The sequence below is a fragment of the Dipteris shenzhenensis genome, chromosome 12 (assembly GCF_047967505.1).
Source record: "Dipteris shenzhenensis isolate YYH24624 ecotype China chromosome 12, Dip_SZ_1.0, whole genome shotgun sequence".
Taxonomy (NCBI): domain Eukaryota; kingdom Viridiplantae; phylum Streptophyta; class Polypodiopsida; order Gleicheniales; family Dipteridaceae; genus Dipteris; species Dipteris shenzhenensis.
This window is the reverse complement of record NC_141607.1, coordinates 16182654-16210059: the sequence shown is the minus strand read 5'-3', so window position 1 is coordinate 16210059 and position 27406 is coordinate 16182654. Positions and strand designations below refer to the sequence as shown.

Below are 27406 nucleotides of genomic sequence, written 5' to 3'. Positions count from 1 at the left end.
CAGGTTTGAGCCCATTGATGGGCAACACTTTTGTGAAGCTTGCAAGATCGCCCTTGATGAGGGAAGAAAAGGAAACTTGCCACAGATTGAGTGGATGGAAAAGTTTCAACGGGTCATTTGTCATATATGCATATTTAACGATGACTCGAAGTACATTCTAGAATCAGAGAGGCTGAATTCTGCTCCATTTAGGTTGAAAAAAAGCTCTTCTCTTTCTGAGATCTTGATAAAGGCAAGGGAGTTATGGATGGGCTGTGGAAAGCCAGAAACAGTGAAGGGCAGGAGACCTACATCAGAGTACATGGCAAAGAGGACTCGGTTCTATAGATGCTTGAAAGGTGTTGTAAGCAATACGCAAGGCATACTAGGTAATAAGGTTGAGGCAAAGGATTTGAACACCGCCGTTGCAAGATACAGGGATGTTACCTGCATTGTCTTCCATGAGGACTCAGTGTTTCAGAGCATCGTGGATGTTTGCCAAGCATATGAAACAAGAAAGATATCCTTTGAGGCACCAGAGCACATTGCAACTCAGAGGAAAGAAATAAAGAAACCGATGTCTATTGTTTGGTGGAGAGCTTTAAGGTTTGTTCCAGATGCAATAACAGAAGAAGTATGCAAGAAGATCCTAAGTGGTGACTGCTTCTTTGGAAAGAAGAGCAAGCATAGCAACTTAGATGAAGTGGTCACCCGAATGATTCAAAGTGAGGCTGCTCTCTCGGCACTATTATTTTTATTGAAATCTGATGATGAGTTAGCTGGCAAGTCAATTGATGTGGATAAGAAGAAAGCACTTAGCCTAGGCCAACTCCTTGATAAGACATGGGCTAGAAAGTGGTTGGCTTCAATGGATGCAGATGCCACACCAACAAAGGATCTAAGAGCTAAAATGCCAAAGGTTGTTGAGACAGAATATATGGACATCAAGAAAAAGGCCTTGCAGTCCAGTACCCAAGGTAGAGCAATTGGTGGTTTAGATTATGGTTCTCCATTCAGCTTCTCTTATGATATCCTGCTATCAGAGAATGATACAAAATTTGCACACATCAATGGCATTGATACAGAGCATTTCATAACAATGAGCGGTCATGCTTGGGAGAAGCCATGCGTATTTTTCATAAATGAATTGCAAGACCTTGCAGTGTCACGGATAGTTGAACTTGTGCGGTTTATTGTTGAAGGTCCTATGGCAGATAAGAAAAGATCAACGTTGGTCCTGTTCGTGATAGAATCACAAAGGGATGCCCTATATGCGAGTTTGACATCTTCATTTGGGTATTTGCTTTCAAAAGTATACCATGGTATAGTCCTATGTAATCATATGACTGTCTTGGAAGGCACTGCCATTCAAGTCTTGCAGCCTTTCTTGATGTGCTTCTTATCGAGGGGTGGTGGTAATCTAATCCAAACTCCTTTAAGGACTCTCAAGCTTCATTACTTTGAGGACAATAAGGTTAAGCTTGATGCAGCAGTGGTGGATTACAGAAAGCCGATGGATCCTGATGTGATACTAGAGATGACAAAGAATTTATTGAATGATGGGTGGAAAGTAGCATTATATCGAATGGGTTTTGCTGCTAAGAAATTGCTACGCCAAGGTAGAAATGTAAATGTCATTGATACCCCCCATCAAATTGAGTTCTTTGACACATATTACAGTTGCACTACTTTCTTTGAGGAGGAAAATGTCAAAGAAGAGGGTAGTGAGTCTAAGGGTGATGATTCTAGCTCAGGTGATGATGAGGATGAAAGCTCTGCATCCGATGACTTACGGCAAGAAGAAATCCGCACAAAGAATAAGGGTGATCAATTGTCAACTAGAGTCAAGGAGGTTCCACTCATCATACAGGAAGGTTCGCGGCAGCAAGAAATTACAGTAGTACAGCACGTCACAAGTAAAGGTAAGGCTAAAGAGGTGGAAGCACTTCCCTTAAAATTAAAAGTGAGGAAGGCACCCTTGATCTTGGATGAAGGACAGGCAAGTGGATCGATCTTGGATGAAGGACAAGCAAGTGGATCAAGCAAGGAAGCCTTACTCAAAGAAGGTATGGACGAGGCAAAGCATGACCAGGAGGAGTTACCAGGAGGCATAGATGGTTCTTCAACCATGACCTTACAGACTCCAGAGTAGCCTACTAGTCAGGAACCTAGTAGCCAGGTCCCTACTTACCAAGAACTTGGTCATGAGACTCTAGAGCAGCCTACTAGTCAGGTGCTTGGAACTGAAGAGCAAACTAGTAAGGACCTTGCTACAGAGACTCCAGTCTTAGAGCAACCTATTAGTCAGGACCCTTGTAGTCAAGGGCCTGGCATTGAGGACATTGGTACTGAGTAACATGATGGCTAACGGCTTTGTAATCACAAGTTTTGAACTTCTATGTAAAGCTAATATCTAATAAAAAGTTTACTACTTTTTTTATTTCTTTGCTCTCATTATTGTGTATAAAGATTGTTTATGAGGGCCATTAACGGTGTTTTTTAATACCAAGTGTGATGTATATGTACACTACTTACACATAAAAGGATTTATCTACACTACCTTTCTAAGGGCTTTATGTACACCACCTTTCTAAAAGAAATGGTCATAAAGGTGTGTGCACACCACTTATGCATAAAGGTGTTTATTTACACCACCTTTCTAAGAGAATTGGTCATCTATTATTGATCATCTATTGATGTTCTTAGGTGATTATGAAGATGTTTATGTAGACCACTTTGTAAGAGAATTAGTCATCTATTATTGGTCATGTATTGATGTTCTTAGGTGATAGTTGCTCAATTCACAAGAAGTTATGAAGATGTTTATGTAGACCACTTTGTAAGAGATTTTTGTGAAGTTATGAAGATGTTTATGTAGACCACCTTTGTAAGAGATTTGGTTATGCATTGATGTTCTTAGTACTTAATCATTAAATCTTTTGTTTTGAGTTGACAAATCTAGTTCAAAATCATTAAATCTTTTGTTTTGAGTTGGCAAATCTAGTTCAAAAAACAACATTACTAGTATATTCAAAATTTTTGGACTGTTTTTTAGTCCATTTCTCAAATTGGACTTTACACAAGTCCAAAAATTTTGAATAGTGTGTTTACAACGTAAATAGCTAGCTATAATTGGGAGGAGCTCATCAAGGACATTCGAGCCCGATTCCTACTTCCACAGTACATGAACCATTTTTATGTCCAATTCTTCAAGGGGCAATCAAGCACTACGTGAATCTTCTTCTGCAAGTGGCTATACATAGCTAGAACCTAATCAACAAGTCCCTGCATTGTCTACTCTCTAGTATCGAGTGGTATGCTTGAGCTCTAGACCGAAGACATACACAACATTGCTTATGCGCTCACTCAAAATTTTGAGCTTATGAGCAAGGGTCACGAACCCAAAGGCCCTATCGTCAGTAAAATATAGACGAAGTCTCGGTGCTTCAGATAGTGCCCGCGACCCATACAAAGCCACTAGCCGGTCGGTCTGTTGATGACCCAACACGAGCCTTTGTGCAATTGGAGATGACGCACACCTAGTTAGGCAGCGATGGGATCAAGTGTATAAGTCAGACCACTTAGAGAGAGCTTTAACCAAGTGTCACCCATCCAGTCCACCGCTCACAAACCCCGAGTATACCTAGCCGGTCCTAGAGCAAGGGTCTTTAGACTGGCCGTCTATTCCAATTTCAGCAGGACGGGGATGTCACACACGTTCCCCAGCCCGTGGCTGAGTTCCAACTATCTAACTCCAGGGCAGCCAGAGGACAATAGCAGCCTGTCTGGGTCATTTATATGGCCCAGAACAGGTTGGTTCAGGGCAGTAGAAGGCATTAGTCAGTCAGCTGCTGCCACATCAGTTGGCAGCGGGTCGGCTCCCCACAGACTGGCGGCCAGTCTGTGGCAGGTAAACCAGTCTCCCCCATTCCCCCAGCGTCAAGGAGAACCTACAAAGGGAGGCCTTCCTCCCTCATGTCCCCGTCAGCTCCAGCAGCAGTAGCACCTAGAGAGCTCCAGCAGCCCACAGCCCGTCCGCAGCAGCTCCTTTAGCCCATAAGCCGGCAGCAGAAGCAGCTCCCTTGTCCCCTTGAACAGCCCTCCGTGTCTCTTCAGCATCCCTAGAGTCTGGATCGTCTCCTCTTATCCCATCGTTCTTTGGGCTCAGTTCGCCACAGTCCAGAGCAGCCAGAATAGCCTCTGAATAAAGACAGCAGTTGTTAGCATAACTCTCAGTGCAACAGTCATTAACCATTATATGCATGTCCTACAGTATCTCTCTTTGTCTCTTCTCAGCTAGCACTCATTCTGCAGCCAGTAGTGATTACAGGCACAATTACTGAGAGATCAAGGTAAGTCTTGCCCATTGCAAAGAAAGAGGCTCGTTCTCTATGTCAGACCCCAGCTCTCTGATATTAATCAAGAGCAGTTCTGAGATCAAGAACAAAAGTGCATGCTAGGGCCAGAGGAGTAGATAAACCCTGACATGCTAAGAACGAGACAGATTGCAGCGTGCCCAGAGCTGGCACAGCTCCTTCCTGTGATAAGAATTATTTAGAAAGAGAACACATGTTGAATGTCCTTAGGCAAGATAACAGAGGAGGATGGCACACCAATTGAATTCTACGGGCCATTTTCTAAGTTAGTTGGTGAAAAGCTCCTTACTTGTGGAAAGGATCTTGTGCATTGATCAATACTAGAAAAACAAAATGAATTTGAAAGAAGGCAATGAGGAGTCAAGAAATTGGAGATCCCTTACAATTCTTAACACTATTTACAAAAATCATAGCCCTTAGATTGAAAGAGAGGATATGAAGCCAATTTATTAAACTAAGAACTTTACAACTCCTGAGCAGAAATCTCTGCCATAGGACTCATCTTTGACCCATTTACTTAAAGGAGATCTGTAAGACAAGGATGCCTTCTCTCCCTAGTTATTTTTATCATGCCCGTTGATGCTTTGGGGTGACTCTTACAAGGGGAGAGGGAAATTAAAGGCATCAAATTTTCAGATGAAATTTGCTGGAAGGGGGAATTAAAGGTATCAAATGACAAAATATGAAGAGGGGAGAGGAGAAGAGTGGAGATGAGGAGAGAGGACACAGCTAGAGAGCACACCACAAATGACTAACTGTACACTAGATTTAGTTGAAAAAATAGAATATATACAAACCCATTTAGGATTAGGGTTAGGGGATCTAGCCCTTTCCTTCATAGCACTCTATAAGGTTAGTGCTATGCACATATGATCACGTGATGGTGCTATGCACACATGATCACATGATGTTGAGCGTGAACTCTCAACACCTTCTCTCAAGATCAACATCATGAAGTAGGCCTTCTCTCAAGATGATGATTCTGGGGAATCGAAGAAGGACTGAGCATTACATTCCTTCACACCCCTTTAATGACTAACTGTACACCACAAATGACTAACTGTACACTAGATTTAGTTGAAAAAATAGAATATATACAAACCCATTTAGGATTAGGGTTAGGGCATCTAGCCCTTTCCTTCATAGTACTCTATAAGGTTAGTGCTATGCACATATGATCACGTGATGGTGCTATGCACACATGATCACATGATGTTGAGCGTGAACTCTCAACACCTTCTCTCAAGATCAACATCATGAAGTAGGCCTTCTCTCAAGATGATGATTCTGGGGAATCGAAGAAGGATTGAGCATTACATTCCATCACACCCCTTTAATGAAAATGTCCTTCCTCTGCGTCAAACCAAGAGCTAGTCAGTGTTTCTCGAATAGCTCTTTACCGAGAGGTTTGATAAAGATATAGCAACATTCTCTTTGCTATCATAATGCTGCAATGTGATGTCACCAAGTAACACTCTTTCTTTGATGAAGTGCTCTCTGACATCAATGTGCTTTGTCCTGAAGTGATATACTAGATTTTTGGACCAATGCTTGAGCCGATTAATTATCATAGTGTATTATTGTTGGCTTTGACTCATCAAAGTAATCTGTTTCCGACAATAGTCTTCTGAGCCATATAGCCTCACATGCACCTGTACTGAGTGCTCTATATTCTGCTTCAGTCGAAGACAAAGAAACAGTTGGGTGTTTGTTTGACAACCATGATATAGCACCTTGACCAAGGAAAAATGCATATCCCTGTGTCAATCTCCTGGTCTCATGATCTCCGGCATAGTCACTGTCACAGTATCCATGCAACCGTGGATGACTTCCTCTGTATTCTATCCCAAACTATCTTGTATCTCTGATGTATCTCAAGACTCTTTTGGCTGCATTCCAGTGAAACTGTTTTGAATTTGCCATAAACTGTGTTAGTGAGCTTATTGCATAATAAATATCTGATCGTGTGATTGTCAGATATATAAGAGATTCGATGAGCTGCCTATAGTATCTGTCATTGACTGTAGGCTTTTCTGAATCTTTAGTAAGTTTCAAACTTTGTTCCATGGGAGTAGCTGCAATCTTGCAATCTACCATATGAAACTTCTTCAGAAGACTGTCAACATACTTGAGCTGACTCATGAATGTGCTATCTAAATCTCTCTAGAACTCAATTCCAAGACCAATAGTGCGTAAGTCCAAGATCTTTCATGTCGAACTCTGTAGATAAGTCTTCTAATGAAGCTATCCTTGCTTCCTGTCACAATCAAATCATCTACGTACAAAAGTGCAATAGTAATGTCTTTCCCTTGAACTTTGTAGTAGAGAGTATGATCTGCATTGAACTTCATGTATCCCAAATCAGTAAAATACTTGTCGATTCTGCTCTACCAACTTCTGGGTGCTTGTTTTAAGCCATAGAGACTTTTCTTGAGATGGCAAACCTTATTCTTTTTTCCTGGTTCAACATAACCTACTGGTTGTTGCATATAGACTTCCTCATCTAGGTAACCATTGAGAAATGCATTCTTGACATTGAGCTGATACACATTCCATCTACTAAGTGTCGCTAGTGATATCAAGAACCGTATGGAATCCATCTTTGCTACGGGAGCATAAGTCTAATCATAGTCCTGACCATATTGTTGTGCAAATTCTTTTGCAACTAGTCTAGCTTTATATCTCTGAATACTGCCATCTGGATTATACTTCACTTTGTATACCCATTTGTTTACTATGGCCTTCTTTTTTTATGGAAGATCGCATAATTCCCAAGTATTATTCTTATACAAAGCATCCATTTCTTCATTCATAGTAGTTTGCCATTCTGGCTACTGCGTCTTCGAAGTACACTGGCTCTTCTGTAGCCATGATGGTAGTCATAAGAGCATAGTTGGTGGTTTCTACCTAAATTGCTTTACCTTTCTGAGCATATGTCAATCTGATTGGTGGTATGCTTTTCCTAGTAGACCATCTGAGCTGCTGTGGCTCTACTCGGGGTGTTGTTGGCAATTCTTGCTCTTCTTCATTAACCTGTTCTATAGATGACTATGAAGTCGGTGCTTCTATCTCCTGTATAGGTGAGGTTTTCCATTCTGATTCCTCATCAAAGATTACATCTCTGGAGATAATGACCTTGCGGTTGATGGGATCATACAATTTGTATACTTTGCTTTCTTCACCGTAGCCAACCATGATGCATTTACGTGACTTTGCATCCAATTTCCTACGATGATCATCATGTATGTGGGCATATGCTATGCAACCAAATATGCGGAGATGCCCAATGTGTGGCTTGTGTCCAGTGAATTCTTCATAAGGAGTCATACCCTGTATCGATTCGGTAGAAAGCCGATTAAGCAAGTAGTTTGCTGTAGCTATTGCTTCTGTCCAATACTGATTTAGAAGATGCTTTTCACTAAGCATTACTCTAGCACGGTCTGCTAAAGTCCCATTCTTCCTTTCAACTCTTGCATTTTGCTGAGGAGTATCTACACATGTGATTTGTCTTCGAATGTCGTGATTTTTACAAAAGTTCATGAATGCTGAAGACATGTATTCACCTCCTCTATCTGATCTCATGACTTTGATCTTTCTACCTGTCTGATTTTCTACCATGGCTCTGAATTCTTGAAATCTGGCAAACACTTCAGATTTCTCTTTCAGAAAGTAGACCCAACAATATCTGCTGTAGTCGTCGATGAAGGTCAAGTAATAAAGTGAACCATTGATGCTGCGGGTCTGGGCATAACCCCATACATCTGTATGAATCAAATCAAGAATACCTCGTGCACGAGAGATACTTCTGACAAAGTTGGTTCGCTTTTGTTTGCCGAAGCAGCATGCTTCACAAACTTTTCCAAGAAACTGTAGCTTCGGAATCCCAATTGCCATATTTTGATTCCTGAGATCTAACAAGTACTTGAAGTTGACATGACCATATCTCTTGTGTCATTTTACAGATAGTGGCATCTGTTGCATTTGAGCTGACATGGCATGCTTATCTGGTACTGTAGCTAGCATCATGTATAAGCGTCCTTCCTTGACACCTTTTGCTACTAGCTGACCTCTTTTGGATTTGTCTCTGATAGTGCATTCATCACCGTCGAAGATGACTTTGTAGTTGTGTTCCGTCATTTGACCTACTGACAAAAGGTTCTTGCTGAGCTTCGGAACATAGAGCACGTCTTTCACTAATCCTTTTGTACCAGTGAAATTGTTCATAGGGATAATGCTTGTCCCTTGAACTGGATTCGATGTATTGTCTGCTGTGTAGATGACATTTTTCTGACCTTCTAATGGTTTCATCTCTGTGAAGAACCATTCTTGATGATTTGTCATGTGAGATGATACTCCACTGTCGATGTACCAAGGATCCTGTTCCACTTGGTCGACTTGATAGCTGTAATCCTCTTTGGAATTGAAATCAGTATCTAGGTACACTATCTAGGTACACTGTATCACTCTAATGTAATTCCTAGCTTGTAAGAAACATATCCCCATGTTCATTTGCAAAATGACTGTGACTAGAATGTCCACCACGATGATTTCCTCTACCTCAGGAATTCCCTCGATTACTGCTGGATTGATTGCCTTGGTCGTACTGCTTCTTGCGGCAATCTCTTTCATAGTGTACCTAGATAGTGTACCTAGATAGTAGGTACACTATCTAGGTACACTGTATCACTCTAATGTAATTCCTAGCTTGTAAGAAACATATCCCCATGTTCATTTGCAAAATGACTGTGACTAGAATGTCCACCACGATGATTTCCTCTACCTCAGGAATTCCCTCGATTACTGCTGGATTGATTGCCTTGGTCGTACTGCTTCTTGCGGCAATCTCTTTCATAGTGTCCAAACTTGTGACAGTAGTTGCACTGAATATTTGACACATTAGTGAATGCATTTTCTCGTCCTTGGAATCTTCCTCGGTTGGAATGATTTCCTCTTTACTGATTCTGATGTTGCTGAGAATGATGCTGATGCTGATGCTGACTTTGATTTTGTTGCTGATGATGACCACTTTTCTGATATGATCTACCTCTGCCTCTACCTTTGCCTTTGTCTCTGCTTTTGTCTGAAGTTGTGAATGCATGATCCTTAGAATGACCTTTACGTGCTTGAATAGCTTGAGTTCTGAGCTCTTCACCAAGTAGAACTATGACTGAAGTTCTTCCAGTGTCGGAATTTGCCGTTGAATGGCATTACTCTGGACCAGATTCTCGTATCCTTCTCCTAGTCCATTCAAGATGACTTGAACCATTTCTGCGAGGTTGATAGTCTTTCCTACTACTGGAAGTTGATTGCTGTAGTCTTTTATGCAGAGTACATAAGCATGACCGGTTTCACTGCTGTTGTGGAAACTCTAGTTGATCTGGTTTCTCAAGGTGAGAATCCTAGATGCAAAAGGGAGTCATTTTCGGACTGGACACACATATTGGATTTGAATTATCGCTAATGGACAGATGGGAATGGGTTCTACAATAGGTGGGGTAAGCTTCAAATCAAGAGCTCCTAATCTCCCGTCTCTGAAGATAGCCTCCCTGGGAGTTACATCCATGAAGTAGGGGTCTTTTGTGAAGGCAACAAGTTCAAAGTGAAACATGTTAGATTTAAAGGCTATGGGTTGGATTCACTATATTCCTTGCCAGATAAATTAATTAATACTCGAAATATAACAGAAAGAAAAACGTAATAAAATCAAATCCTAATTAAATTTAAAAAGCGAGAGCCATTAAGAAATATGATACAAACGAGCCCTCAATTCATTGAAACCTACATACATCCCATAGAGTTGACCAGACAAGATATGATCATATGACTATTCTAACCCCCCTCAAGAGACCACGTTAAATGCTAGCAGGCTAAAAAAACTCCAAGGATGTGTAAATTGGTAAATGACTAGCTCTCAAATGACTAAGAATTCATAAAGGAAAAAATATCGTGGAGAAATGTGTCGTGTGATGACTCTAATCCAAGCTAAGGGGTAAATGACTAGCTCTCAAATGACTAAGAATTCATAAAGGAAAAATTATCATGGAGAAATGTGTCGTGTGATGACTCTAATCCAAGCTAAGGGATGCCAAATATCTTGAGATATTTTAACTGCCATGCTTCTGTGTCCCTCTTAACCATGGTATTATGCCACACTTTGAACGAGTGAATATTGCTGAAGAGCAAAGGCGGGAGGGAACCCAAGATATCATACAGAAAGACACCAGAAAATCCAAGGTATCCTTGGAAACACAGCTTGCTACTACTTGTACTACGCCAACACATCTACGCAATGCGCAGTAGCCGAAAACTTCGACTTCTTGAAGACCCTTGGAATACGCATTTGTGACCCGTTCATATGAACGAATCATGAAGACCTTCTAAGTTTTCTAGTTTTCCAGCATAGGATGGCCTCATACCTTGCTTTAAAGAACATACACCTACGTGTGATTATGTTTCCCACATGTTTCAGCCAGAATCCAAGTACGGCTAACTTCAAGCCCACCGATCATGCCTGTAAGAACTATTTCCCGTTTTCTGATGACGTGCAGCTTTGACGTGACGGTTCAACAGATATTTTTCGCGGGGAGGGCTAAGCGCACAGTGCCAGGGAGTCGCACCTTTGCAAAGAGAACAAAACTACGACACCAAATGAGAGGCATACATTTCGGCTTCAGCAGCTGCTTCCTGTGTGAGGATATACTGGAGCCGCTCTGCAACTTCTTTCATGCGAGGCCTTTCTGCTCTGCTCTCTTGGAGACATTCAAGCGCCACAAAAGTAACCGCCTTCAAGGAACAAATAACAGCCTCTGATGCAGTCTCCACCACAAATGGATCGAAAACCTCCTCAATGGTGCCCCTCGCAGACCTTTCTTGCACATACATGACAAGGTTTACATCATCTTGTTCACGAGAGAAATCGATAGCCCTTTGCGCCGTCACCAGCTCCAAGAGCACCACTCCAAAACTGTAGACATCGCTCTTATCCGTGAGCTGATAGTTTTTATAGTACTCGGGATCTAGGTAGCCTAATGTACCCTGTGCACAGGTTGATACATGCGTCAAGTCAGGTTCTGCCAGCCGTGAGAGACCGAAATCTGATACCTTGGCAGTCATAGTATTATCAAGCAGGATGTTGCTTGACTTCACATCTCTGTGGATTATGGGAGGGTAAGCGGAAGAATGGAGATAAGCCAGGCCTTCGGCTGTCTGAACAGACACTGCTAGTCTTGTTTTCCAGTCGAGAATCTCGCCCCTCTTCCCGCCTAGGTGCTCGAACAGAGTTCCATTGGGCACGTATTCATACACCAACAAGGGCTGTTCTGTCTCGACACAGCAACCCATCAGCTTGACGAGATTTCGGTGGTTAACTTGAGAAAGAATCCTTACCTCGTTTAGCACTTGCTCGTTCCCCTTTGAATTTCCCACTTTTGCCACTTTGATAGCCACCACTGTTCCATCTCCAAAGATACCCTTGTATACATCACCAAAAGCTCCGCTGCCTAATAATCTATCCTTCGCAAAACCGTTTGTCGCCTTCTTGATGTCCCGGCCAGTATACAAAGCTGCCTTTGCACCATTCGCACTCAATATGATGCATCTTTCCCTTGTTAACTTGGCTCGAGCTTGAAATATTGCTCGTCTCCTTCTGCATATGGCCGCTGTCAGCAAAACAGCCAGAACTGCCGCACACAAGGACGATGTGACACCTGTGGCGAGCAACAACATCCACACAAGGTTTAATGTCCGTCAGATGATTGAAGCTAGAATTCTTGAGAGCAACTAGCTGGACGTAATTGGGTGGATGCTTGGTTAGGTGAAATGTACCTGCAATGATGGCCGTTTTGCCTTTGGAAGGGCCTGGCAGCATATTTCAAACAGAAGAAATGGTTTAGCAGCGTCGTCGAAACACAAAAACTCAGCAAAGAACATGCAACGGAGGTGGGCAAAGAAAGACCTTTTTCGCAGCCTCCGGTGAAGGGATCCCATGTATAGCCCGAATTGCAAAGGCAGGTGAGATTGGCGTTGGTACCGGAGGCGGTACAGACGGAATGGGAGGGGCATTGACTTTGGTTCGCGCAAGGAGGCTCGCTTGGGGTGCTCCACTTGAGCTGGATACCGAAACTCCAATCTTGGGTAGGCAGAGAAGCATCGAAGCTGACCACACTCGTGTACGCATTGCAGACAGATTGGTTCAAAGGGATGGAGTATGCGTTGGAGGGAGCAGCCGTGGGAATGAAGCAGCACAGCGAGCTGTTACATGCCTGGGACGCGGAGGCGATGGCCTGGCGACAGGGGCTAATGCTGGAACAGTTGAGGGGCGATCGCAACAAGAGCTGGGAGCAGTTGAAGAAGAGGAGGCTATTGGAGGGGGTAACAGCGAAAGGCTCGGAGGGGTTGAGGACCAAACCGCCGGAGGGGAGGTCAGGGCTGATGCAAGAGGAGGGGGGGAGGGGAGGGGGGGAGATGAGGAGGGTTTGGGAGGAGGAGTTGATGGAGAGGATGGGGTAAGAGCCGGAGGAGGAGACGAAATGGAGCTGGGGAGGGGAGGAGCTGGGGGAGCAGGAGATGGGGAAGGCGGGGTGGCCACAGGAGGGGGAGGTGCTGAGAGGGTAGGGGACGGGAAGGGAGCCACAGGGAGGGCAGGGAGCTGCTATGGAAGAAATGACCAAGGAGAAGAGGAGAGCGAGAGAGACGATCGCCATAGCCGAGCTTACGATCAAGCTGCACGCTATGGCCGCTCTTACCACCAGACAGTCGCCATAGGCGAGCTTAGCAAAGGGCCGCCGTCGCCATAGCCGAGCTTCATGCACAAGAGGGCAAAGAAACAAGAAGATGATGAAGAAATGATGAAAAAGGGCAATAATTGTTTTTTTTGGTTTCGTAATTTAATTCGGTGCACGTCGCTTTATCCGTAGTTCTTCTAGATTTGATTTGAAAAATTGGTACGGTGGTAGGCTCCTGCACTGTGCAGCTGTTCCAGGCCCACGGCCCTGTGCTAGCCGCCACGGTAGTTTGTTGAACTAGGAGCCTGCCGCGTGGCAACCGACCTGGTCACTGGGTAGGCCGGACAGTAACATCTAATGTGATATAGACCATGTTGCGCAGCGCGCCCAAGAGATTCGTGTCACGTTTGAGACTTGAATCGTGTGCCTTTTTGAGATTCTCGAACTCCTGCCGGTCGGCAGAGTCTAGAGTCCATCCACCTTTCAGTGTTCACATTTCTTCTCCCCTTCCCATCATGTTCATTTCAACGCGTCCCCACGTGTTACAAAAATTCAGTAACACCCGCCCTTTCCAAGGGCGATGCTTGGCGCAAAGGCTCAGTCCGTCCACACAGCCATTCTTGCACACCTCGAGACTCCAATTTTGTTCACGCGAAATAATTGAGGTGCTCTCTTTGCCACATCCAATTCCCAAGGTTTGGATTCTAGCACTCCTGCACCACCAGTTTCGCCAGGTAATTGCAAGTCAACTTTCTCGACTCATCAGCGCAGAGGGAGGCAGAGGGGGCGCTAGACAATGCATAGCCAATCATGCCAGTGTAGTGTGTATAGCTAGCTAGTCACACTAGTCAACATTTTTTAATCGTTGAAAAGCACATGAATAAAACACCTTTGATTATGGACCCCTTTGATCTAGCTCCAGGTCATGCACAAGTTGCACTCTAGCTTGGGTGTGTGCATTGCCTTTAAGAGGTTGTGCACGTGCTTCCAAAATGCGCCACTGGTGGCAAGTTTTGCAAGTTAGCCCAACCTTCGAAGCATAGTTGGCACACCGCTATATACTCAAATTGGGATGCTGGACCAACTCCTGAGTCTACTCCTCGCTTGCTGGTGCAAGGCAGGTCTGTGCAGGTGATGAGAAATGAGGGGGGGAGTGGGGGCCTTTTATAGGCCCATTGTTGGGCTGAGAAAACCGACCAGCAGGGGGTCGGCCCCCTACTACAACGTCCACTTTTGGCTAAAGGTCATGGATTATGGTGGTCCTCCTCTAGTTGCTTTAAAGCATATACCTTTTTATTTGCTTCCAACTTGCAAAAAAAGTGACTATCACATCTTTAAATTTGGTAGGGAGGAGGGAGCCCAATAAGTTGAAGCCTTTCCATTTTTTGCTTGGAGCATTGGAAGCAACCTTTTAATGGAGATTGTGGAATGCTCAATGGAGTCTAAGTGTCTCACTATGCCTTCTCACCGTACCCATGCCACTCACTATGAGAGGAGCATTGAAGGCATGAGGCATCACATGGACATTTTTTATCTCCATCTCTCGATAGATCCTCTCCCTCATGTCAGGAGTCAATTGGTCGAGGCTTGTAGTGCCTTTGCTCATTATCGTTGCAAAGCTTTTGTAGCACCCCTTTTGACTCCGATAGATCCTCTCCCTCATCTCAGGAGACAATTGGTAGAGGGTTGTCCTAGCCTTTTGCTCATTATTGTTGAAGAGCTTTCGTAGCACCTCTTTTGACTCCAAGATGACCTTAATCCATTAGAAGACATCCTTCGCCTATCCATAGCTCTTTAGCAAAAAGCGATACATATAAGATATGAAAAGTGAGATGGCAAATGCAAGGCACTTGAAATCTAAATGGAGAGAGAGAGAGAGAGAGAGAGAGAGAGAGAGAGAGAGAGATGGTGTTCATTTAAATTCCTTACCTACTTCCACGAAGGGGTGAACCTTGGCCCTCCTGTCTAATTAGTATTTCATCTTGAGCTAGGGAGCATTGGAACTGAAGCGAAAGAGAGAAGATGAGTGGTTGACGCTTTGGTATCCAAGACTAACTCAAAAGATGTGCTCAGTGTTGACCCAACCCTATGCTATGCTTAGTGAAGATGCCTTCTGTTGTAGTCCTAAGGATGGTGTGCTTGGGTGAGGAACAGATGACAACATATACACTTGGAGGTCGGGGTTAGCAATCGTAGGAGAACCATGTGATTGCAAGAGAATACCGAGTTGCACACAACTTAAGAACACTTAAAAGAATGCAGAGTGCAATACAACAATAGAGTTGTGTTTAAAGACAATAAACATCAACTTGTCTTGAATCCAACTGCCTTGAATACAACCAAGCCGCCTTAGCTTGCACTAAACACTCCCTATCCTAGCAAGCTCAAATCAGATGAAGAGAACTCGGCACCTTCTCTTGCTCTCTGCTCTACCTATTACAACCACATCAAGCTACCTAACAAAACCGCCTTCTAAATAGATACGCGCTCCAACACGCCAACCTGCATCTATTGATTGGTGGTGACACGGCAATCTCCTACACCTCCACTACAAAACTAGTGCTTGATTAAGGCTCCACCACTTCCATCCAACGTCAGCACTCAGTGACCACACTTAGTTGTAGCTCCATGTTAGCCTAACCCGAGGGTAACATTTCACCTCGGCTACCCTAGGTCGTGTCCTCACGAAAAAGTAGGGACCAGCCGATCGCTGCTTGAATGTGGAGGCTCCAAGTGGTTCGTTAATGTCCATTACCATTGCAAAATTGGTTGTGTAGCGTTGGACCTGGCTAACCCACTCTCGCAAAAGGTTACCATAGTATGTAGGAAGCTCGGGCATGAATGGCTTGGGCAGTTGGCGTATTCAGGCGCGATGATCAACCTACGTTCGGTCTTGAAAATGTTATGTTGATGTTGAGTGCACTCCTCGACAAAATTGTTGACCACCTTTATTGCTTGGTCATACACCGAGACCATCGGATGTACTGGCTCAAGAACACCTTGGTGCATTGAGTGTGGCGCAACAAACAATTCCATCTCCTCTGTATGCCAATAAACACAGTATCTCCTCCCAATCCAAAACTCGGCGCAAAACTTTCATAGTTGGGATTGCAACGGGGAGACCTTGAGGAGGCAAAATGGGCTCTGCATCCATCATTTGCTTGCTTTGCACACCCACCTCAATTGTGTCTGCCAAAATTTGCACTTGTACTACAGCATCCTGATACATAGCAACATCCCCAAATTTGCAGTACTGTAGCCATGACTTTACACTCCGCTCGACCTACTGAATGGAGCATGAGTAGGGCCTGAGTCGAGATACCCTCTACTGCCTTAGTTTGTGAAGCACCTCCCCCTTCTGTGGATTTCTGCCCTAAGGTGCCCACCTGCCCATTCCGTAGTGACAACTCTCGCACACCAGCCTGGCCATTTGAGCTGTCATGGTCTGGTGGCTGTAAGCGAGGCAACTTGTTAGGGTGCTTGTCCTCCTCCTTCATGTCCTAGTTCTCTATAGCAGTCTGCCTTAGGTGCGCCTTTCTTTTTCGAAAACCTCGATTTGGGTCCGAGTTCAATGCTACTACCGAGCTTCTAAGGTCTTCTATTGCAGGCATTATAGGGCATGCTGTAGCTGCATGTTCTTTCCTATGAGGCTCATCACCCTCAACCTTGGTCTTGGTCGAGAGTGCCTTGGGCCTACCCACCTCGCATTGCAGGTTGCCATAATCCTTCTTTAACTCGGTGTGGGCCTGTTGCTCCAATTGTGAGTTGCTTTGGAGCATCTCTTTGTAGATCACATTTCTCCCATCTAGCTACTTCTAGAGTGACTTCCATTCTGTAGACAAATTTGCCTCAGCCTGGCGCAGACTTCTTGTTTGTTCTTCTAAGAACTTAGGCATATCCTCCCAATACCGCATCTGAAGAAATAAGTTATGCTTGAGTACCTAGGGAGGGATTCAGTGGGGTTAGCCAAAAAGTCCAATGCCTGTGCTGCGTGCACCATGTTCTCTCTTAGCACCTGCCACCGGCTCTCGGTGGCAAACCAGTCTTGATGATTATGCACTGTTAGTAGGGGGTCTAAGGGGAATGGCTCTACACGTGGCAGGTTCTATAGAGGTAAGGGAGGTGGAGGCAGATGACGGTGGCCAATGTGGTACCACCATGTTGTTGCTCAATCTTTTGTGAGGGCTCAGCATCACCCCGATCTGTTCTAGCTTCCCTTTGCTCTTGGGTGTGACCTCCTCTTCACACTACTCGAGTGTTCCATTGCTTTATGCCCCCTTGGTAGTTTCCTTCCCCACATCCTCGGAGGTGCCCTCGATGTTGTTCCCTTCTGGGTTGTTTTGTTGATGTTGCTTGGAGGTGCCTTCATTGTTATCCCCTTCGGCACTTTATCCTAAGTCCCTTCACCCTTATTCTACTCGGCTTCCTTGTCTTATGCTTTGTGCTCCCCTTAGGCTCCTTTGCCTTCTGCTCGTCACCTCGGCCAACCTTTTGCTCTTGGGCCTTCTCCTCGGAACTCGTGTCCTATTCCTCTCCTTGGTTGCTCGGCCCTTGCCCATCATGATCTCGACCTTGCCCACCTTCTTTGTTGCCTTACTCATCCTCCTTTGGGTGTTCGTCATTTTTGGATCCTGATGGTCCTGCTCCACCTAGTAGGGGTAATGAATTCAACCAAGGCACCCATCCCGACACCAAATCGGTGTTGCAACATACAAAGATGTGGGTTGGGCTTGCAGTGTGACTGGCCTCGGCTCTGGTCTCGGCTCACTGCCTGTAGCTGGGTCTCAAATGCCTCTGGAATATGCTAAACCAGTCCATTGGCGACCAATCTTCCATTGCCGAGACCATCTGAGCCACATATTGCCTTGGGACATAACGGACGCTCTTCTTCAGTCCAATAAACTCTGACAAAAATCGGCAGGCAAGTTGTCATTAGGCTTTCATCGCCCACCTTGCTGATCAAATATCCCTGAGAGGAGGAGTAGTTGTTCTCTCCGAAGTAGACATTGCACCTCTTGGCATCTGCAAACTTTGGAGGGTTAGTACGCTATTCTAGCCTAAGGCTTTCTTGAGCAGCACTAGAGTCTGAACTAATCCTGATGTGCATGTCTTTTGATGATGAGACTAGGTTCTTCCTCATCATAGGAGTCCAAGATCTCCTTCGCCCGTTCGTCATTCCAAACTTCTTTCCACAGCAAGCTCGCAAACTTCAGCAACCGATTCGCTTGTAGGATTCCTGTGAGAACGTTGTTGGAGTCATTCTCAATAGGGTGTGGAAGCGATATGTGAGAGCTTCTTTTTCTCTTCTGGCAATGCATGCACTCCGCTCTCTCCATGACTACGAGACAACATAGGCACTGAGAGGAAGGAGATGACTGACAGAAAGGCTGGGTAGCAAGGAAAGTGAGCTGGTGCAATAAAAATGGATGGAGTAGGAAGGGCCACGGAAAGCTTAAGGATGTTGTAAGCAATAAAAAAGAGGTGGATGATGTAGACGACGACAGAGAGGTAAGGGCAATAGTATATTGAGAGTGTAAATGACAATCATAACTAGAGTCCCTAACCAGAAGTGGTCAAACAGAATCTGCAACTAGGCATCCTGTAGATCAATGGTTGCATGAGCCCCCCTTTCTCTAGCATGATGATTTCGCATTAATGTGTCTTCAACGTTAACACTACCACGTGGCAGTATACGATGCATTTCCTCTACTGTGATCAAACATCTAACTGGCATTTTGTCTTCTGTGAAATTCACTAAGGCATTGTCAACTGAGTGGTCTATGTCCAAGTTCTATCTATTCGAAGAACTCACTACTCAGGATGGCTTTACTTTGCCTTGTAAATCCTCAAGCTAAACTGTCCCATTGTCAAAAACTTCAACTAAGTGGTAGGGTTGATTCCAACCCAACTTGAAATTTGTTTTGATAGGCCCCAACTTAGCATTGTAGAGTAACACGAGCATACCCTTCTTCAAATTCTTAGGCACAATGTGCCTATCATGCTAGGCCTTTCTTATGTGTTGTATCACCATCTGTGACCAGGTTGCTCGAAGGCGTAACTCATCTAGGTGGCTGAGGTGATGTAATTTCCCCTTGATTGCTTCTTCTGACTCATCTAAGTGATGCTCAGTGGCAATGTGGAGACTCTGAACAATAAATTCTAAGGGAAAAAGTGCTTCCAAGCCAAAGGCCATATGAAAGGGTGTAAGATTGGTCATCATCTTGTAAGCAGTTTTGTACACCCACAAAGCAAAATGCAGTTTTGTATCCCATTCACCCTTCGCTGATTGCACTATCTTAGTCAAGATGAGCTTAAGTGTCTTGTTAGTTGACTCGGTTTCACCATTTCCATGAGGATAGTAGGTAGTGGAGACTATATGCATAATTTTGAATTCCTTTTACAAAGACTTCATCACATCGTTAAGGAAATGTGTACCTTGGTCACTAACATGCTGCAAAGGGCATGCATACCTGCATATGATATTCTCAAAAATTAACTTAGTAGTTTAACTTAGTAGTGCTCTGACCCGAGCTGTCTTGGAGTGCCGTAGCTGCTACCCACTTAGTAGCATAGTTAATGGCAACAATGATGTATTTATTCTAAGTGTAGCTGGTTGGCTTAAAAGGACCAACAAAATACAAACCCCATCTCTAAAAAGCTTCCCATGGACGAGTGGGTTGCAAAGGCATAAATTGATTAGCCAATAGGCATCCAATGCATTAACAGAAGGCACATTGCATGCACTTAGTCTGAGCATCCTTGAACAAGGTTTCCCACCACAAACTTGCCTGCAAGACTTTTTTGGCGGTTAACACCCCATGAAAATGTCCGCCTGATGGACTTGAGTGAGCTCCCTACAAGACAATGGCTCACTCGTGTGACCAAAACCATCTACGAAGAACAACATCTGCACATTATCAGTACAATTGTCCACCAATCAAAGTGTATTTCCAAGCCTTCAAGGCTATTTGCTTGCGCTTATCTTGAGGCATTGTATTAAGAAATGTGCCCTTAGATAAATAATCCAGCAACTCGGCATACTCATTCTCATAATAATCTACTGCAAAGAGTTCAACATCTGCAGTTCCATGTTAACTCCCTAGGTATCCTCGGGTGCAGGTAACCTGGACAAACAATCAGCTCCTACATGGCTCTTGCCCATTTCATGAATGATTTTAAAGTTAAACTCCTAAAGTAGAAGCATCCAACGGACAAGACGTCCTTGAATGACAGTCTTGTTGTTGATAAGGTAAAGTAGGGCTTGATGATCCACATAGAACACAAGAGGATTACCGAGTAAATAATCCCTTAGTTTCTGCACACTGAATACCATTTCCAAAGCTTCTCGCTTGGCAGTGCTATAAATATAATTGGACTCAATAGATGTTTATAACTGGCTGGCATAATACACTGGATAGTCCAATCGACCATCCAGCTGAGCCATAATACCTAAGGCATATCCAAAAGCATCTATATGCACATGAAAGAACACATCCCACCTTGGTTGCCTTAGAATAGGAGTAGCTATTGCTCAGCACTTCAACTCATGGAAAACCATAATCAACTCAGTATTCCACTCAAGCTTGGCATTTTCTTTGTCAACTCATACAAAGGTGCTACAATCCTGGCAATGTCTTTGATGAACCTTTGATAGAAGCTGATAAACTCCACAAAAGAATGCAATTGAGTTAGATTATGAGGTTTAGGCATTTGCTGTATAGTTTTAATCTTACATAGCTTGGTTCTTATGCCATCTTTAGAAATGATGTGATCGAGTAGTATTCCGACCTAGACATAGAATACACTCTTAGTTGGGTTCAATGAGATACCCGCTTGTATGCATCTTAGAAAGACCTTTTCTAGGTATCTAAGATTATCTATAAACACAAAAGTCATCTAGATAAATAGCAATGAACTCAGTGAGGTAATCTCAAAAAGTTTCAACTATAAACTTCTGAAAGGTTGATGGGGCATGCCCCAATCCAAAAGGCATAACTTTGGTTGCATAAGTGCCCATTCTGTGATAAAGGAAGTCTTGGAGTGGTCTTCTGGGACCACTGTGATTTGGTTATAGCCACCGTAATCATCCATGAATGAGTACATCTCATGTCCTACAACTTGATCCAAAATTCAATCAGTAAAGGGTATAGGAAATGGATCAAGAACAGTCTTAGAATTCAAATTCCTATAGTCCACATAGACTCGAAGTTTGCCATTTTTCTTAGGCACAACCACAATAGAGAAGAGCCAATCAGTATGGTCAATGGCATAAATAGACCGAGCACGTAGGAGTTGATCCAATTTGGCTTTACCTGTTTTGCATAGTTAGGATTCATTCAATACCTCTATTGTCAAATTAGCTTAACATTTGGCACCAAAGGTATCTTGTGTTGACACAACTCAAGAGGAACTCCCCGTAAGTATGAATAACTCCGTGCAAACACATCCTTGTATTGAACAAACAAAACTCTTATCATCTTGAGTTACTGAGAAGAAAGATTAACACTTACCACCTATTTGGCATAGTTAGGATTCATTCAATACCTCTATTGTCGAATCAGCTTAACATTTGGCACCAAAGGTATCTTGTGTTGACACAACTCAAGAGGAACTCCCCGTAAGTATGAATAACTCCGTGCAAACACATCCTTGTATCGGACAAACAAAACTCTTTATCATCTTGAGTTGCTGAGAAGAAAGATTGACACTTACCACTACCATAGCAAGGTGATCTTGTGTTTTGAGGTTTAGTTCTTGTGTTAGCTCTAGGACCAACTGTTTTGTACCGAGTCGAGTGATAGTCAATGGCATCTCAACAATCTCTCGTTCCCCTATTTTAATTAAAGATTTATGTGACACTTTTATTATTAAATTAAAATTAAAGCAAGATAAATCTTTTTTTGTGTTGTGTCTCTTTCAAAAATATTCTTTTAATATATGTTAAATTAATTTTAATTATAATTTTAAATTTTAATAATAATCTTTTTGGAAAAAATATTAGAATTAAATTTTTTTATTAAAGCTTACATTCAAATTTATGTGGTGTCTAGCCTCCACATAGGTCTGTCTTGTAGAGTAGTCCTTGGCCCTTGTGCTCACAAGGCACAGCAGCTAGATGGGACCACTCCAAAATTCAAATCCTTGACTCTCTCAAAGAGGGAGGTGGCTTTTGTTGTGGTGTACTATCTCTTTCATAATTCTATTTTTAATATAATGTTAAATTGAGTTTAATTATTATTTTAAAATTTAATAATGATCTTTTTGGAAAATTTTTATTAGAATTAAAAGTTTTCTTAAAGCTTACATCATGATTTATGTGGCTTCTAGCCTCCTCATAGGCCTATCTTGCGGAGTAGTCCTTGGCCCCTATGCTTACAAGGCACGAGAGCTAGATGGAACCACTCCAAGATTCAGATCCTTGGACTCTCTCAAAGAGGAAGGTGGCTTTTGTTGTGGTCGACTATCTCTTTCATAATTTTATTTTTAATGTTATGTTAAATTGAGTTTAATTTATTATGTTATATTTTAATAATAATATTTTTGGAAAAAATATTAGAATTAAAAATAATAATTAAACCTTATGTTCAGATTTATGTGGCATGTAGCCTCCACATTAAAGCTTACATCAAAATTTATGTGGCGTCTAGCCTCCTCATAGGCCTACCTTACGGAGTAGTCCTTGGCCCCTATGCTTACAAGGCACGGGGGCTAGATGGAACCACTCCAAGATTCAGATCCTTGGACTCTCTCAAAGAGGGAGGTGGCTTTTGTTGTGGTGGACTATCTCTTTCATAATTGTATTTTTAATGTTATATTAAATTGAGTTTAATTATTATTTTAAATTTTAATAATAATCTTTTCGAAAAAAATATTAGAATTAAAAATATTAATTAAACCTTACGTTCAGATTTATGTGGCATCTAGCCTCCACATAGGCCTGTCTTGCGGAGTAGTCCTTGGCCCTTGTGCTCACAAGGCACGAGAGTTAAATGGGACCACTCCAAGATTCAAATCCTTGGACTCTCTCAAAGAGGGAGGTGGCTTTTGTGTGTTGTGCCTCTTTCAAAAGTATATTTTTAATATAATGTTGAATTGAGTTTAATTATTATTTTAAACTTTAATAATAATCATTTTGGGGGAAAATATTAGAAATAAAAAAATTAATTAAAGCTTACATTTGGATTTATGTGGCGTTTAGCCTCCACACAGGCTTGGATTACAGAGTAGTTCTTGGTTCTTGTGCTCACGAGGCACGAGAGCTAGATGGGAACACTCCAAGCTTCGGATCCTTGGACTCTCTTAAAGTGAGAGGTGGCTTTTGTTGTGTTGTGTCTCTTTCATTATTATATTTTCAATATAATATTAGCTTGTGTTAGGTCTAAAACATGTCAATATTTCTTTTGACAGGCAGTTTTTCTCGCAAGCAACATGGAAGATTCAGCAAAGTAGTATACATAAGGATTCAATAGGTAGTACACATAAGCATGGGTTGACAGTGAAGCACAAAGGGTTGTTAACCATATTCTCTGAGTGCAATTTTTAGATCATATAAATAGTTTGCAGGAGATAGAGATGCGAACCATGATAGAAAGTGCAGATCAGCTACGTAATTTCAAGAAGCAGATTTTACATTGCACAAAGACATTGCTTGAAGAGGTTGCCATCAATTGTGAGTCAGCTCTGGTATGGTCGATTGGGAGTCAACTGCATTTATATTGATCGATTTTAAAATAGGCAATGCGTCCACACGCCTCAGGGAGATGCCTGATAAAGATCCATTGCTTGTTAGTCATATTTGTGAAACAAATCTGAAGACTTGGGATGGAATATGGGCTGATTATATATGCGTTGTTCTTCGATCGGATAAGAGACAGCATAAGGTTGAGACCTGTGAGAAGAAAGCATTGTTTAGATATGGAATTGCAGAGGAATGAGCTACTCACTCAAGGGAGGAAGGCACTACAATTCTTAGAGAAGCGATGCTTGGAGGTATCGCACAAAGATTACAACATTGTGCTAGTCACACAGGAAATGTGACTTATCTTTGCACTCCCACAAACTCTCACAAAGCAAGAGATTTTTCAAGGAGAGGATTGGATCTAGAGGATATGGAACCATGTATAAGATTCATTTAATAAGTTCTCCTAGGTTCATTCAACAAAGATGGTATGCTAGCAAGTAGTGCAAGGGTGATATTGGTACACATAGATGTGAAGCGCGATGAGAATGGGCAATGCAAGTAGTGCATCCAGTTCTTGTGCGAGTTATTACAGTAATAGGTGAAAATCCATTCCGTCAATGGTTCCACACAGATTTGCATCCCGATAACATCTTGCTCGACTTTACTTCAAATGGTGCATGTCGTGTTGGAATCATTGTTTTGGGTATGTAGATTTTTTATAACGTAACATGAAAAATGGAATTGTTTACACCATTCCGGTCATTTTGACTCCAAACATGATCATATTTCGAGTCATATGGACCAAGTTCAGGGAAAACAAAATTAGGTCATGAGCTAGTCTATGGTTTTCGCCCAGTAAAAGCCATAGATTGGCTCATGACTCTAAAAACTTTTGTCTACATTTACTTCAGTTGTTTTGGCTCAAACTGCATCAATTTTTTTATTCATGAGTCAATCTACAGTTTCACCAGGGAAGGCCATAGATTTGCTCATAAGAACAAAATTTGACATCATTTGCTTCGATGTTGGATTAAACTATACCAAAATTTTCTTGTAAGTTGTTATGAGCCAATCTATGGCTTTTGCCTGACAAAAACCATAGATTGGCTCATGAAAAAAAATTTGATGCAATTTGAGCCAAAGTAGTCGAAGTAAATGTAGACAATTATTTGGAATAATATGGACTAAGTTATGGGAAAATGTGTTTTTGGTCACAAGCTAGTTTGGGGCTTTTGCCTGACGAAAACCCCAAATTGGTTCATGGAAAGTGAATAATTTTAAATAAAACTTTTAAATTGGTAAATTTTGGCAATCTAACATGAGAAATGGACTCATTCATATCATTGCGGTCATTTTGATTGCAAACATGGCCATATTTGGAGTCATATGGACCAAGTTGTGGGGAAACTTTTTTTTGGCCATGAGCCACTCTATGGCTTTTGCTCGGCAAAAGCCATAGATTGGCTCATGACTAAATTTTGTTTTCTACATTTGCTTCAACTACTTCAGCTCAAACTGCATCAATTTTTTTTTCATGAGCCAATCTATGGTTTTCGTCGAGTGAAAGCCATAGATTGGCTCATTACAATAAAATTTGGTGCACTTTAAGCCTTGTGCACTTGAAGCAAATGATGGCAATTTTTTTTCTCATGAGCCAATCTATGGCCTTTTCCTGGTGAAAATTGTAGAATGACTCATCAAAAAAAAAAAGATGCAATTTGAGTCAAAACAGTTGAAGCAAATTTGATGCAGTTTGAGCCAAAGCAGTTGAAGCAAATGTAGACAAATTTTTCTAGTCATGAGCCAATCTAGGGTTTTCGCCAAGTGAAAGCCATAGACTGGCTCATGACCAAAAGAAATTTTCTCCATAAATTAATCTATATGACTCCAAATATGGTTATGTTTGTAGTCAAAATGATATGAATGAGTCCATGTCATGTTAAATTGTAAAAAATCTACATATTTAAAAGTTTTATTTAAAGTACTTAACTTTGACTTAAAGTGCACCAAATTTTCGAGGTCATGAGTAAATGCACTTGAAGTAAATGATGATAATTTGTTTTTCTCATGAGTCAATCTATGGCTTTTGCCCGACAAAAACCATAGATTGGCTCATGAAAGGAAATTTTGATACAGTTTGAGCCAAAAAATTTGAAGAAATTCTAGGCAAATTTTTTAATGTATTGAGCCAATCTATGGCTTTTGCTCGGCAAAAGCCATAGATTGGCTCATGATTTACAAAAATTTGCCCCATAACTTGGTCCATATGGTCCAAATATAGTCATGTTTATAGTCAAAATGATTGGAAAGATATGAACAAATCCATTTCTCATGTTAGATTGTCAAAACTCTATAGAGCTAAATATTTTACTCAAAATACTTGACTTTCTAATGTAAACTCACAATAGGTGTGGCAATTTTACTTTTATACAAATATATAAATAAATATAATATACAAATATATAAATATACAAATAAATATAATACAGATAGATAGATAGATAGATAGATGTGGATGGATGGATGGATGGATATATATATATATAGAGAGAGAGAGAGAGAGATGCATTAGTATATGTAAACCCCCCACATCGACACATCGAGTGAGTTGCAAGTTTTGGCAGTTCAAGCACTCACAAAAGGGAGAGGTGTTGCTTGTGCTTGCTAGAGTAACCAGGTATCATTCCACTTTCTTGTGAGTTTTGCTTTGTATTCTTGTGTCTATTTCAATCAATCATTTCACCCATCGTATCTTTGTGTGCAAGCTTGTCTGTCTACATGTCCCACACACAATAGCATATGACATCTTCATGATGAAAACATTTGGCATGGTAAACAAGAACATGCTCATGCACTACTTTGCCAACGAGGACAAAAGACCATTCAAGGAGCCCATGCTTGTGAAGGAGAGGAGTGGGTCCTCTAAGGCTTGGTACAACTTGCCCATGATTTTTCTTATAGAATTTGTTTTTATTGTAAGCACTTTAGAGATATTCATTCCTTGCATGGAAATGCTTTATAAACCCCACGTTATCTTAAGAACTTGCAAGTAGTTCTTATGCAGGAGGAGTACCAACATAAGTATAATGATGAGATGGACAAAGTTGACATCTCATCCCTGGCACTAGTGGAGTGTGAGAAGATAAAAGACAAAGCATTGGAGAAGGTAGAAGACAAGGTGAAGGCTAAAGGATATAAGATTCAGTCCATTGCCAACCCATGAGATACTTGAGATATTGGGACAAAGTACATATGATTGTTCAAGGGAGGTTATGATAGATTATTTTATTATTCAATGGAGCTTATGATAGATCATTTTATCATTGTGGAATAATGTTTGTGGATTGTCAATTTTATTTATTTATTTATTGTAGCATTCTTTCTTACTTAGAACAAAAAATGCTTAAGAAATGGGATGAAGAATATATGCTTAAGCTAGTGGTTTAAAGGAGATATTCTTATTCAAGGGAGCTTGACATATTATTTTATTATTTTGGAATGATGTTTAGAGGCTATAAATTTTGTTTCTTTTATTAATGCAACATTCCAGTTTACATACATGAAATGTCTCGGCACACCTTTGTCTCCCAGAGCCAACAGTGACCTACTTATCTAGAGCCCTTCTTCTTCCATTCCTCAAGCAGTCA

At 42.0% G+C, this 27406-nt stretch overlaps 1 protein-coding gene across 1 annotated transcript; it reads right to left on the bottom strand.

Annotated features, from left to right (window-relative positions):
* Positions 1–10232: 10232 nt before the first annotated feature.
* Positions 10233–13156, bottom strand: LOC147895887 (wall-associated receptor kinase-like 20). The gene is made up of 3 exons (XM_087382613.1): positions 12310–13156; positions 12180–12212; positions 10233–12061 (listed from the first exon to the last, which is right to left on the bottom strand). The coding sequence occupies exons 1-3, from the start codon at positions 13055–13057 to the stop codon at positions 10992–10994; spliced, it is 1851 nt and encodes a 616-aa protein (XP_087238739.1). The 5' UTR covers positions 13058–13156; the 3' UTR covers positions 10233–10991.
* Positions 13157–27406: the final 14250 nt, after the last annotated feature.

Coding starts and splice junctions, on each gene's coding strand:
- LOC147895887 (XM_087382613.1), bottom strand. CDS start 13,057: ATGGCGATCGTCTCTCTCGCTCTCCTCTTCTCCTTGGTCATTTCTTCC. Junction 12,213..12,309: donor CACCGGAGGCTGCGAAAAAG/GTCTTTCTTTGC, acceptor ATATGCTGCCAG/GCCCTTCCAAAGGCAAAACG. Junction 12,062..12,179: donor CAAAACGGCCATCATTGCAG/GTACATTTCACC, acceptor TGCTCGCCACAG/GTGTCACATCGTCCTTGTGT.